The 14,829-nt window shown below is 41.5% G+C and overlaps 1 protein-coding gene across 1 annotated transcript; it reads right to left on the reverse strand.

Annotated features, from left to right (window-relative positions):
* Window positions 1-273: 273 nt before the first annotated feature.
* Window positions 274-14,421, reverse strand: aldh16a1 (aldehyde dehydrogenase 16 family, member A1). Its single transcript, XM_028023823.1, has 17 exons — window positions 14,175-14,421; window positions 11,963-12,062; window positions 11,760-11,886; window positions 11,525-11,673; window positions 11,364-11,441; window positions 10,080-10,267; window positions 9,840-9,998; window positions 9,592-9,750; window positions 8,365-8,518; window positions 8,090-8,165; window positions 6,921-7,026; window positions 6,182-6,312; window positions 5,928-6,098; window positions 4,039-4,243; window positions 3,779-3,964; window positions 2,548-2,673; window positions 274-2,460 (listed from the first exon to the last, which is right to left on the reverse strand). The coding sequence occupies exons 1-17, from the start codon at window positions 14,262-14,264 to the stop codon at window positions 2,281-2,283; spliced, it is 2,385 nt and encodes a 794-aa protein (XP_027879624.1). The 5' UTR covers window positions 14,265-14,421; the 3' UTR covers window positions 274-2,280.
* Between the last annotated feature and the right edge of the window lie 408 nt (window positions 14,422-14,829).

Here is a 14,829-nt window from a genome sequence, read left to right on the forward strand (position 1 = left end):
TGTTAACGTTAATTCAAAATTTGGAAGTGTGGCCCACAATGATTGAACGACTTCGTTCGTTTCCTCTGCTGCCATTGCCAAAACGTTTTACACAGGACAGAAAAATCGATATCATTCACAACTTCTCCTTCTGCTTGCCGATTGGTCCGGTTAGAAACTGTACCGAAGAAATTCACTTCAGTGGGAAGAAGCCCAGATGGAGGAGCGAAGAGAGATGAGAGTGGAAAGAAATGGTTAGGCTGGCGTATTAGCAATAATACAAAGATTTCTGGGTAAAATATAAACTAGCAATAAAATTAATTCTAAATTTGTAAACTCAAAGCAACAAATCTACAAGTGAAATCTGGTAAGCATACAGAAATGCACTTAAGAAAAGCACCAAGTTACACAACAACTTGCATACTTTGTGTAATTCTCCTTTAATTTACGGCTTAGGACAGAAACGTACCTGGTGGGTCTGTGGTAACAAACATTTTAAAATACATTTAATTTCACAATTTCAACACAGATTTTCACATCTTGAAGAGAATGCTTACACTGCATAGTGAATCTATGGTCTCTGTTAAAGTTCTATGGTGCAGTAATAAAGACATACAAGCAAAAAGTACTGTCATTTTTAACTGAGTGAGCTTTTTTTTTTTTTTTGCTAACTCACTGACAGTCCTGTTTACACTTGGCCACATATGCAGGCACGGTTCCATGAATATGCCACTGTTCTTAACACAGAGCCTCCTGGGAAGACTAAGCTCAGTCACTTTAAGCAGTTAACACTACAAGTCATTCTGAACCCCATGATGATGACGCTTCAGTCTGGTGGACCTGAATAGACTTCTGGTGTGTAACAGTAAGGCAGTTAGGTAAGACGTTAGACTGATCAAAACTGCATATATGTACCTTGTTAAGGTATTGATACTTCTTGAATCTTTTATACGTTTCGTCACGTTATAAACCACAAACTTCAGTTTATTTCATTGGGATTTTACATGACAGGCCGACATGATAGTAGTGCGTCATTTTGAAGTGAAAAGATAAGGATACAATGTCATAAAAATCAAACAAATCTCTGGCAAAGTTGGTACTCAGGTCCTTCACTCTGACAACCTTGAATAAAATCAAGTGCAATAAAATCCCTTCAGACGTCGCCTAATCCAAGTGTACAAACTTGACTTTGTAAATTCTCTTCTTTTAACTTCATAATGATGTGCCATTTATGCTCATTTGTCAAGAAAAAATAAATAAAACTAGTGGCGCACCAGTTGCAGTTTCCTGGCCAATCACCAATTTTTAAAAAGCTTCACCAGCCAATATCGATTTTTTTTGTTTCAAATTAGGGATAGCCGATATTTTTTTTATATGACTAATATTTCTCTAATAACATTTCTCTACTGATGAGACCAGAAACAGATGTGAACAAGATGAAAGTAAAACTCGGTTGTTCATCTCGGCCTAGTTTTATTAATCGGATCGATACTGACATGTTAAAAGAAATTCTTAATATCAGCTGATACTGATGGTAGTGCCGATATATCATGCATCCCCATTTGAAATGTGTCCAAATATAGTGACAACAATCTTTGCAGAGGTAGAAAATATTGGTTTCACCTGTAAGAAGTCGGCCGACCGCCGATCGTCCAAAATTAAGAATCTCTCGGTGCGCCCCTGGGTTAAAAAGTTAATTAAAATATTCAAAGGGTCAGAAGACTTCTGGATGGTACAGTACTCATTAAAACAGTGATATTTCAACAAAGGCTAGTCACAATAACCACATTGTGTTTAAAACCAGAAGTTTCAACTCACAAAATGAGAGTAAATGAGCTGAAACCATGGCGATACAAGCCCCGCCCACTAACCCTGCTGCAGTTTGGCCAAATCGAGCCCAATGTCTCAGACTTTAATGCCGACACTTTACTGACAACCGTCAGAGATTTTTAATAGCATTATCCAATATGTGTGTAACACTGATAAATCCAGAGGAAATGAAATGATTTCAACACAAAATATAACATCATGTCAGCACCGTTCAGTTTGAATTGCACTTTTTACTTTGACAGTATTAAGGATTACCGCCTCTGCTCATTTCGATCACAGTGGAAAAAAAATTGTGTGAATAATAATAATAAAAAAATGGCCCTCATATATTTGATATATTTTGGACAGAATGTAAAAAGTGAGTAAATCATCTTGCATATTGCTGTTAATAATTAACCTGATTCCTCCTCCTGCCAGAACTAATAACCAAACATCCTTCTGTCATCTCTGCTGCTGGACGGGGCCGGCGTCTCACGCGGTCGGAATCCACACACTTTTCCACTGGACCGCGTTTCTCCACAGGTCCTCCAGCAGGGACGGGGGAGGCTGAGCCCAGTCCGGGGCCGCGCCGCACCCCTCCCCGGCCTGTTGCCAGGACAGCCTGAGGGTTTTCAGCGGGCTGGTGCAGGTGTGCTGCAGGTACTGACACCCCTGAAACAACACACAGGAGAGACACATGATCAGACTATATATATACACTGTTTATTATATTTAACTATGGCAGCGCGTCGTCCTCACCTGGGCGCTGCCCCAGTACCAGATGGCCTTGATGACGCTGTGATTAGCCAGCGCCACTGTGAGCTGGTCTCGATTTCCTGTGATGATGTTCACCAGACCTGCAGGCAGGTCAGAGGACTGGAGCACCTGATGAGGACCAAAACATGCTTGAAATATACAAATCTGAATGCAGGTGAGATCAGAAAACCGACTTAAAATGAGATTTTGAAGATTATAAACCAGGGATGCACTGATGGAAAAACTTTGGCTGATAATGAAAATCTATATTATTGTCGGCTGATAACAGATATATTTAAACCCTTTCGACAAATGACCAACTAGGGGTGAACCGATTCCGATTTAGGCCAATACCAACTTTTTTTTAAATGAAAAGTTGCTAAATATAGTGATAAAGTTGCTAAGTTGGCAACAGCGGTGTGACTCTTAGCCTATGGCAGGGAAAGAGGGAACAGTAACTGCGTTTTTATTGATCATGTAACTCCACAATTTGACATTTTGAAACAAAATGTTCTTGATGGAAGCACACCAATTTTGATTTTTGATAAAACATTTTGCAGCTATGATGAGGTGGTTATTCGGCCGTACCGAAATTGGTTTATTTAGCAAAACTGCAATGGAAACACTTTTTTTCGCATCAAACGAGTCACATTGGTCAACAAGCAGATGTTGCCAATGGCGAAAACCACAAAGAAAAAATGACAGGAATCTCTTTGAGGATGATTCTGTAGCATGTTTCTTAAAGACCTATTACGTAAACAAATTTATTCACTTGTGATTTTAACTGCATTTCATATTTAATGGAAATTTCTATTGTGAAATTGTGTTTTTTTCTAATACATTTACCAAGTTTTGCGCAAATTTGTAATCAGCTAGTAGTCAGACTTTTGTCAGGAAAGATAAGATTAGTGAATAAGTTCGGTTTCACATGTCAATATCAATTTAATCAATTTTCCAAATTCAAGGAAATAGAGGCTGATTGATTGGCCGGCCGATATATCGGAGCGCCCAATGGCCAACCATGTCCCAAGAAACACAAACGGCAATAAGATGTTATCTAGTTGTTATTGGCCCAGTTTCTTTTATTGGATTCATACTGAAATGTTTAAAAAATTACTAGCAGAGGTCAATACCGATGTTAATGCCGATATATTGTGCATCCCTAATATGAACTTCAGAAATATGTTTTTCGAGTCTCTGTATCTGTTGCGTCAGCGCTGGATTGCTCTTTTACCTGAACAAAAGCCAATGCGGGGAGTGGAAACCTCTGACTGGGCACCATGACGACCGCGTTGCCTGTTGCAATGGCTGCCCCGAGAACGGTTACCAGGGAGAGGAGGGGCGCGTCGTCGGGTAAGACGATCCCGACGACCCCCAGCGGTTCGGGGAAGGAGAGCGCGGCGCCGGACTGGGTCATGGGCTGAGGAAGACGAGGAAGACGGTCAACGCTGATCACAGTGATGCGCGGCGCTGCAGAGATGCTAAGGGCCTCACCGGGGAGCCACCTTGTACTTTGTCACAGTACGCCGCCCAGACGTTGAGCCGGCCAATGCTGAGCTCCACCTCTCTGTCCGCTTCCTCGGCTGGAACCCCCAGCTGGGCGCCGACCGACGCACAAACCTCCTTCCTCCTGGATTCCAAACCCTTAGCCAGAGAGTAGAGCGACTGAGCGCGTGCAGACGGACTCTTCTTCATCCAGCTGAAGGAGGGAAGGAGGGTTGGAATAATTCTTACTGGACTTTGACGTTAACAAATGGGTCTGTGGAAATAAATATGTTCTACACAGCAGTTTTAGCTTCACCTGGTTCAAATTATGAAAAATAAATCTCCAATTAAGCATCTTTCTCTGTCCATTTAATAATTGTTCATACAAAAATAAATCAGCAGGTCATTCCTACACTGCAATCATGTTAAGGTAACCAGAAGGGGTTGAGCCTTTCACATTTAGAAGTATTTTACTTTACATGCAGATGCATCTTTTGCTGCAAATGATCAATTGTTCACTAAGTGAACGCTTTGTTGTTGTTTTTAAGGAAACAGAATGTTTATTTTCTTATTTAAACGAGGAATTTAATCAGTTATTTCCATTTTTCATGTATTTTTTAATTTTGTACAAAACAAACTTAAGCAGATAAATAAATCTGCAGAAAGTGGCAATTTTCTTTATCAAATAAATTGTTGGAATAATCGATTAATCGTTGGAACAATCGATTAATTGTAATCGACACGATACTTGATTGCTAAACTAATCGCTGGCTGCAGCTCTACTCCGCCACACACACCACTTTGTGTTGCTCGGTCAGATTTTAGCGTGTGATCACCAACTCTAAAGGTTTACAGAGTTTTGCCAGCAGCTGTTCGGGATCGGAGACGATGTGTTTTTCACAAATCGTTTCATCACTCTCTGTTGATGATTAATCTCTGGACTTTGTTCAGACACTGTCTGACTCAGCAGGAACAGTCTTATCTCGATCACATTGAACTATGGGGGAATGACAAGAGGAGCACGGAAAAATAATAAAATGTGTTTTCTACTGTGTCTGAACTTGAAAAGCTCCGTTTAACCATTGCTAGGTACTGTATGTTTGGACACGTTTCCAACATACATTTGGTCAGCCCACGTGATACAAATGACAGGAAATGTTTAGTGTTTATTTTTAACTTTCTTCCTGTTGGCTGCATTTTTACTCAACTGTAAAGGGACAAAATCTAGTTTCTGAATGTTTTTTCCTTTCCATCTTTAATATTTGCATAAACAGATGTGGGCTGGTTATTGACTGTGCAACCTTACAGATGTACGTTTATGAAAATATTTGTACGTTAGAGGGAGGGATCAGTTTTGTTGAAGGTTTCAAGTTTGTCCTCTTTTATTTAAATACTTTGTGTGTATTTTTCTTTGTGTATTTGTGTTTTTTCAGTTCTTGCTTTTTTCTTTTTCCTCTTTCTTCCTTTGTTTTTTCTTCCATTCATGTCTTTTGTTTCTTTTTTTCGCCTTTCCTTTCTTGTAACCATCCATCCATCCATCCATTTTCTGTTCACCCTTGTCCCTAATGGGGTCGGGAGGGTTGCTGGTGCCCATCTCCAGCTACGTTCCGGGCGAGAGGCGGGGTACACCCTGGACAGGTCGCCAGTCTGTTGCAGGGCAACACAGAGACATACAGGACAAACAACCATGCACACACACACTCACACCTAGGGAGAATTTAGAGAAACCAATTGACCTTACAGTCATGTTTTTGGACTGTGGGAGGAAGCCGGAGTACCCGGAGAGAACCCACGCATGCACCAGTTGAATAAAAACTGTCTCTTCCTGAGTTAAAGAACATGTTTCTTTTCATTGTGCTGTTTGTTTTTATTCGCGAATATGTGCTCAAAGTTCTCACCCAGGTTGAACTTTGATCGCAGCCTCCACGGCATTCCGGACGTCTTTGCGGCCTCCATCGGGACAAAAGACCAGTACGCTGTCGCCCCCTCGTGCCTGAACAGCCACACTGCAGCCTGAAACCGATTTACATGCTTTCCCGCCGACAAACTGAGGGTATGACTGAGGGATGCTGTCACACAGAGAGATAAACATTTACCTCTGTGCTAGCTACTCTATAGTGTACCGTTTAATCTGGGGAGAAATAAAACTTGCCTGTCACCGTTTGGGCTATCAGGAATAACAACCTGGGCAGCTTCTGTTCCAAACTTTGAGTATTCCAAAGAAACAGGAGACGGGCGAGGAAGAGCGGACGAAAAGGAAGGACGCAGGAACTGGTACAGACCCTGGAGGAGAGATAAGAATCGTTATTAGTAGGACTGCACCAATCAAAAATCTTTAAATAGCGTGGCCTGTCGACTCCAATTCTGATCGATACTGATTTGCTTGTCTGAAAAGTTGCTAAAGCCAATGAAAAATCTGGGGCAAAAATTTAAACTCAATCTTCACAGATGCTCTCTGTGCCGTTTGACTGAGCGTGAGCTTAAAGATGATTCTTATTCTACAAAGCAATGAATGATTCAAGGGGACTGAATACCGTCCTTCACTTTGCAGTTACAGAATTGTTTATGTTGTATTGTCCAAACCACATGTTGATGTTTATGGTTGTAATGTGACAACATGTCAAAAAGGTTAAGGGGAAAATATCCTGTAGCTCTGAAACACTGAATGGACAGATTAGCATTTTGTACCTGATGGTTAAATAACCTGAACATATTAAAAACTATAAATATTTGTTTTTGAGCTCATATGTCTATTTATTCCATCGGTTAGCAGCAAAAAGGGGGTTCGAAATGAAAATATTACTTATTGTGTTTTACTGCAGTCAGCTGTGTGGCTTCACAGGTATCAACAGTCAAACTGTTGCCATGGCGAAAAAAAGATGCAAACTCACCTCCTGTCCTCCGTCGGTGCCGGTTCCGCTGTCTTTGTGACCGGAAACGGGAAAACAGGGATCTGAGATGGAGCTCGAGTTCACCCACACCGAGCCCACAGACAGACTGGGGGGAAACAGTCACAGGAAGTGGGTTAAAAAAAAAAAAAAATCAACAAGAGTTTCATGATTTTGGGGCTTCTACGTTACAAATATTAGCAAGGAATTTTGGAACACTTCCACTTAATAATGACAGTAAACATGACTACGTGTTACTCGATATATCAATCATGGATATGAAGTAAGGCTGAGGCAGCAGCTTAGTAGAAGTAAAAAGTACTGCCACCTGCAGGTGGGAGTTGGCATCACTTAAATCCAAAGTTGTTTTTTTTTTAACAATTTTAACAGAAAATTTGCGATAAGGTAACAATTATACACTGGCGTGAAAAAATTCTGGGGTCTGGTGATTTTGCGTTAGTTTCCACGATTGAGAAACTGTTAAAAATTGGAGGAACTAACTTAACAGTTTTAAAAATATTTTCAGATATTAAAGGGCCAGTGTTATGTGTTTTCCAGGCATATAGTGCCATTTTATAGCATAATACAGTAGCTACATTACCTTCAGCTCCTATAAAAATGTGGTATATATCAAATATAACTTTAAATAACTTTTACTTCATAAATTAACATCTTGAAATTGGCACTGTCTCTTTAAAAACTCCTGCTCTTTCTGAAACTTCGCCTTCAGCAAGTCATCACAACATGGCTTCTCTATTAAACTTTTCACGTTTTATTTAAGTAACATTGCACTGAGAAGTAGCTCATATAGTGAGCTTAGCTGATGTGCAGTTCCACCAGGTGTTTGCTAATTGCTGCTGGCTAGTCTGAAGGAGCTGAGTACATCCGCTCTGCCAGGCAGAAGATTGGAAATTGCAGCTCTGAGGAGGAGCGTCGTCTTACAAGGCAGAGCTGGGTCTGCCCAGGTGTTTTGCGCAGCTGAATGGTTGCCATGGAGATCAAAGGATTTCTCAATCATGCATGAAAGAATCATAGCAAGCGATTGATGAAGGAATAACATTACAACATGATGTAAGGCTCAAAAAAGTCGTTTTTACATAATACTGCCTCTTTAAGAGTGATGCGATGATGCGTTTCGGTGACATAATGAAAACATGTATAGCAATGTGGACCTCTTAGCGGTCTCCAGAGCCAGGGTGAGGTCTTCAGTCCAGATGGACGCTGCGTGGCCGTGAGGGCTGTGGTTCCCTGTGTGGAAACAGAGCGACAACAATGACGGCGCCAAACACACGGAGTCAAATTCTACTTAAATATGTGACTGATTCAATGAGTAACAATAAAAACCATGTAGAAAGCTATTATGTTTCAGCAACAGATGCCATTCCCCAAATTTCAAAAATGCTTTTGTAAAGGGGAGTTTAAATTGTTTAAAGAGTTGTTTGTTTACCCAGCAGCACGGCTTCTGTGTTGCTCCTGAACGTCAGCAGAGGCAGCAGCGGTCCAGGAGGGGGGGAGACCACATACGGAGAGGAGGGGGCCGCCCCACAGAGCACCGTGGGCGGGTACCGGGCCCCGCTACTGGCACCGCAGGGCTGGACCAGCTGAGGACGGGGACACAAAACGGGAAAACATTTTAACCTCGTCCTGATTCCATCAGCTGGGATATAAAACTCATGTTGAGAAAGTTTAAGTGTCTGTCAGATTTTTTTATAGCATTGAAATTTCAAGACAAAAGTACCACTGTGGAGGCTGCACAGTGGTGCAGAAGGTAGCACTGTTGCCTTGCAGCAAGAAGGTCCAGGGTTCGATTCCCATGTCTTTCTGTGTGGAGTTTGCATGTTCTCCCTGTGCATGGTGGGTTCTCTCCAGGTACTCCTCCTCCTCCCACAGTCCAAAAACATGACTGTCAGGTCAATTGGTCTCTCTAAATTCTCCCTAGGTGTGTGTGTGCATGGTTTTTTGTCCTGTCTGTCTCTGTGTTGCCCTGCGACAGACTGGCGACCTGTCCACGGTGACCCCGTACAAGTCACATTGTCACAAGTCACATTGTTGATAGTTGCTTTAAAAAAAAAAAAAGGTTCTTAGTGGGGTCTGAAAAGTGGCTACATATAGAGATACACTGAATAAGTTGGCAATAGGGATTTCTCTTGTCAACCTAACAATTGGCCACGCCCCTTAGTGTCTCCTGGCACCGCCCACTTTTGTGGAACTGGTCTGGAGGCGGGGTTTTGCTTTCACACAGGGGTCCATTTTGCTGCATTCCAGTCGCCTGTGAAATGGGAACTTCAACGTGGCGACGCCCATAAACACTGTTTGCAAACATCGTTTTAAGCTTTACTTTCCATTAGCAAACATCAATTTTCATTTGTTCGGATTATATGTGCAGTTGCTTGAATGTAACATTAATTTAAGAAGCACCTTTACATGTGTGTCTTGTAAAATAAATTTGCTTCTACCACAGCTTACTACCACTGATGTGAGGAGTGGCCATTTTGAAACGTGAAGTCGGTCTTATAAGTCGTAACTGGTGGTAGTCGGAGTTGATCCTATTTTCCCAGTGGGGGGATGCGATCTCGGAGTGCTTTGCAGATGACTTTACCATAGTTTCGACTACAGCTGGAATGCAGCATTACATTTTTAAGCATTCGTAGCTTCCTGAGCCTTTGTAACTAACCGTCGCCCCCTGCTGCAGAGCCTCCTGTACTGCAGCATCCACCAGAACCCTGTCCGCGTCGCTGCTCAGTGGTACACTCTTCATGTCCGCCATGCGCAGCTTTAGCCGGGCCACAACGCTGTCCGACACGCTCTCCTGAACACACAGCACCCAGTGGAGCTGAAGGCACAGAGAACAGTTTAGAACGCAACGCTTTGGTGGATTTACAGAAAACACGAGACAATTTGCAGCCGCTTCTCTCCTCCCACCTCGTTCTTCTTCTTGAAAGCAATCTGTATGACTTCATCCACGGCGCTGTCAATGTCAGCTGACTCGAAGATGATAAAGGGGCAGGTGGCACCAACGCATGAGGAGACAGACACGGGGACGCCCATCCCTGCTGAGGCCTTACACAGAGCCAGCCCATCCTGAGAGAGCAGGGTAAAAGGTCAGACATAAAAATAATCCAACAAACAGATGCTAATTCTACCGTCAGACATGTGACACACCTGCTTGTTGCCACAGTAAGCGATCAATCTCACGTCGGGATTCCGGGACACTTTGGCGCCCAGCGTGACATCACTTCCTGTTAGGATGTTAAGAGTCCCGGCAGGAAGCCCTGCTGCGGTAAAGAGCTGCGCTAAGAGAAGCGCTGGAGGGGCGGCGCTCCGACCGGGAACGACAATCACCGAGTTACCTGGAGCAAACAGGGAGCACCGGTACAACAACCTGCTACAAGTGTTTAACTTTCTTACATTGTGTAAAAATGTTCTAAACACAAATTTCAACGTTTTACAAGAAATGTATGGGAAAGACTAACAAAGAAAGACATTGCAGATTTTTTTAATGCTTAAAAATAAAAACTGAAAACAGAATCCCATATTTAAGGCCGACTTGCTTCTTAAAATGAATCCAAGACATTTCAAGGCCTTAATCTTTTAGATACAAGAATGTAAAACTTCATAAAACATTATGAATGGATATAAAGACCTACATCTCCACGCAAACTTTGTCCAGCCAACTGGCGATAAATTTGAAATTACAAATGGCAAATGCAAAAAAAGATAACTAGCAATAATATTTTAACAGCTAGCTACTGGCAGCCCCCTCCAGCTCCAGTCACAGAACATTAATTTAAGACTTTAAGTGCATTTTAAAGCTTGTGGTTAAGTTCAAGGGGTATTAAAGCTTTTCAAGGCACAATGAAAACATCTTAGGCCTCGTCCACACGTAGCCGGACATCTGGGAAAACAAATACATTTTATGCTATTTCTTTTCCTTTCATCTACACCAAAACTGTTTAATATCCCTAAAACTGATAAGAAAAACTACTTCCAAAGTCAAGATATACGTGTGTACATGAAAAAACAGAGATTTGGTGTCATTCGCATTACAGTCTGCGACAAATAATGCACCACTACGTCCACAGGTTGATGATTCAAAATCGACATTTTCTTGTTTTTTTTATTCTAATATAGTATTTAAAATGAGCTCAATCTATGTACATAAATCTTTCCAGACACATGACGCTTTTGGTGCCATGTTTAATTGCTAACAGGAAGTTGGGGATGTTTTGAAGCAATCTGACTGGCTGATGTAGGTCTTAGTTTTGTGCTACACTGCCCCCTATGGGTTTGGCATGATATATTTTTTTTAAGCGATGTGGCGAAGATATTCATTTTCATAAAAAAAAACACAGCTACGTGTGGACAAAGTTTGAATGTTTGAGACTATTTTAAAGGTTTAGATGTAAAACAAAAACTGTATTTGAGGTCCAGCTGTGTGTGTTTTACCCATGGCCAGCGCCGGCAGGACTCTGAGCATGAGAGAATAGAGAGAACAATCATCAGAAGAGACGACTACAACCACGCCTGGAAGACAAAACGATAAAATGAATTCAAAAACCTTGAAAAAATAAAAATAAAGAAATGACACAGCATCGCTGATTTCTCACCGACAGGCGTCCAGCCGGGTATGAGCGTGTCTCTGAGCTGAGCCCAGCCGCTGTAGTACTGCAGCAGCCTGACCAGGGCGGCGGGCGAGCAGGACGCCTCACACAGCTCCGACACACACTGACCGTGCAGCCCGAGGACGCCCACCAACCTGTTTGGGGCAGACATGATCCTCCACGTTAGCGGCTCAAACAAAGCCCGGCAGAGCGGTCTGGGTTCGGCGTGGGCGAGTCGAACCTCAGCAGGGCCTTGGCTCTCTGGGAGCAGCTCAGGCTGCTCCAGGATGTCCAGCCGGCGGCGGCAGAAGAAGCACACTGGGAAACGTCGGCGTCCTCGGCGCACGCCGTGCTGCACACGACACCGCCTGGGGACGAACGGGACGGAACATGAAATCATATTTCTCATCAAACGTCGTCAGCTGACACGGACGCAGCCGTCACCTTTGGAATCAGTCAGGGAGAGGCTCCGTCTGTCTGCTGGCAGGATGAACTTCCCATCCATGAAGAAACCCAGAGAACGGGAGTGATGGTCCAGCCAGGCCTGATAGAGAACAGGAGCAGAAATTAATTCTTAAACAATATGAATAATATGCTATTTTTACATATTTGCTAGAAACTGTCACTATCTCATTAGCGTATGACATGAGACAAATGATCTGTGAAATTCTTTTTGAAGAAGTTCGCCTGCCTCTGTCTGCAGAAATATACCGTTCAGTCAGAAACAACCAATCAGAGTGGAAGGGTTGGGGGGTGGTTGTACCACTGTCAATCACTCAATGTTGCTAAGGTCAGTTAGCATGGCCGCCAATGAGCAGTTTCAATCTAACTGTAAGTTGTTTCTGCACTATCAGCACATCGAGTGGTACATACACGAGCATGATTGACAGCGCTAAGCCCCTCCTCCTGGCTCTGGTTGGTCATTTCTGACCGAGCGGTGTGTTTCTGCAGATGCCAATAGGACCACAGTGAGGAGGCAGAAGAGCTCGATGTTTTTATTTTCACTGATTATTTGTCTCATGTTATACTGTCACAATAGTTTTAACAAATATGTAAAAAAATATATAATACATCTTTATTAAAGTTACATAATAAGTTTTAATCTTATTGAAGCTGCTGATTTACAGAAAAGGTTGGGATTAGATGGGAGTGAACTTCTTCCCACTTCCTGTCCAGATATGGGATTTAAAATCAATAAAGTAATTCTAAATATGGGTAAACATTTAGTTTGATTTTATTTTTGTTTCATTTTATAATTTTCCCCTTAACAAATATGTTACTTATATAATACTTTTACAATTTTTTAAAATAAAACAAACTGTTTAATTTCTGCCTAGTGGCTAAAAGTAATGAGCATCTCTTATATCTGGTCTTAACCCTCCGCAGCGAGGAACTCACTCATCACTTTTCTTTAAATAAGTTCTTAGAAATTCTGATTTTAAATAACTGCTCCAGGTACATTTATTTTAAAAAGAATTATAGTGGTAAAAACACACATGTTTTAATATTGTGGGAATTTTTCTCTCCAACAAGTTGAATTTCTTAAAAAAAAGAAAAAAAAGTCAGTTGGAGATTATTCTGATAATGTTATGGCTTTTTACACATCTTTGCTAGTGATACCAACAAATCTGCCTCACACTACATTCTTTCAGCAATTAAAAGCTCTGATGGGGCAAAAGGGGTAAGAATGACTCGAAGTGAGGCTCTCAGTTTATTGGTGACCAGGATGCCTCCTCTGTTTGACGGGGACTGGTCAGGCTGGATGGACCGTGGCAATTATTGACAGACATCAAAGTCCAGAGCTCAACCTTGAACTGTACTTTTTTCCCCCCGTAGTTTTGTGTTCTAGATGTATAGAAAGTCTTCAGTTTTCTCCAGCTATAAATCTGTTCTGTAGGACAGAATGGAACGAAACCAGGGCCGAATCTGCAAGAACCCGGGGCCCTGGGCTGGAGCCAGATTTGGTGCCCATTAAAGAAAAAAATATATTTTACATATGAATTAATAAATAGTCCTGTGTATCACTGAGAATGACCCAATGATGATAATAATTAATATATTCCCTGGCCAGCAGCTCCATGTTGAGTACAAAATATTTACGATAACTTGATAATATATAAATACTTGAGTACAGTTTAAATTCATCAAAAAAAAAATATTTATGCAACTCAGCTCATATGGGCCAAGTAGATTTATATAAATGCAATGTTTGCAAAACATGCTCATGTTTCTACAAGCTAAATGTTTTTACAAAACAGAAATATTCAATAGTAGCTTTTCATTGCACGTAACACATAACTGGAAGAAATGTTCTCTTTAAACCTGATTAGAAGAAGTTACTATAGTTTTGTTTCTGTTTTCCAGGCTATTTTTTAAGGCTCCAAGAATACACAATAATTAAAATTGCATATGTTACAGATATTTCGTAGCTCCTTCATTTAACGTTGTTCCTGTCCACTGATAGAAGTCACATGTTTCCCTTGTGAATTTCAGTCAGCTAACAGTTAATGAGCTTCACATGGATCAAACAGGGCTCCACTGGTCCTGCACCACTGCTATATATATATACATGTCTATGCAGCCACATATAGGCTTATTAACGCAACTACAGCGAATTTATTACGTTAGCCGCAGTAAATTAGACTGGAAAACTCACCTGAGCAGTGGCAGTGCTAGTAGCTGCAGCTGGTCCCTGCTCCATGCTTTGAAAAATCTCGTACACCGTCGGGTTGGTGCTATCAGCCATAATAGTTCGGACTCGGTATAAAAGGGAAATCACGCCGACTCCGTTTGGGGTCTAACTATAGAGCAAGAATTGGAGATTATAAGACAAGACCACCGACCTATTGCTCTATATCCACCGCGAGAGGGTTCACTCCTACTTATTTCCGGTGTTCATGTTCCGCCACCAAAATGTGTTCGGTAGCATGAAGTAATCACATCATTGCGCTTATTTGTAGAGTTTTATGGTCAAGTCATGGTAGATGTAAGACCATTTAGAAAATTGACTCAGAAAAAATAACGTCATGCCGGAAAAATGCTCATGTAATGATAATAATTTTATTTGAATTATTTGTAATCATTCGCTTTCAAAAAAAGAGAATGACAATTTCATAAAAACCAATGTAAAGCAGTTAAATTTATTTTTAAATGGCATGGAATGTTATTTATAAAGTGCTGAAAAGATCTTGGTAGTCATTTCTGAAGTTATTTCAAGAGACCGGTATTCTCATGTAGGAGTTCATTAAGTGAACCCTCGCGATAAAAACGAAGCCGTAAAATATTGTGTAAAGGCGCAACTTGCGGGGAAG

Source organism: Xiphophorus couchianus, chromosome 7 (genome assembly GCF_001444195.1).
Source record: "Xiphophorus couchianus chromosome 7, X_couchianus-1.0, whole genome shotgun sequence".
In the NCBI taxonomy this organism is placed as follows: Eukaryota; Metazoa; Chordata; class Actinopteri; order Cyprinodontiformes; family Poeciliidae; genus Xiphophorus; species Xiphophorus couchianus.

Bases quoted from the DNA above. Each gene is read 5' to 3' on its own strand.
- aldh16a1 (XM_028023823.1), bottom strand. From the start codon at position 14,264: ATGGCTGATAGCACCAACCCGACGGTGTACGAGATTTTTCAAAGCATG. The intron at 11,674-11,759 runs GTTCGACTCGCC...TGCCCCAAACAG, and splicing joins AGAGCCAAGGCCCTGCTGAG to GTTGGTGGGCGTCCTCGGGC. The intron at 8,166-8,364 runs GTAAACAAACAA...GTTTCCACACAG, and splicing joins CACAGAAGCCGTGCTGCTGG to GGAACCACAGCCCTCACGGC.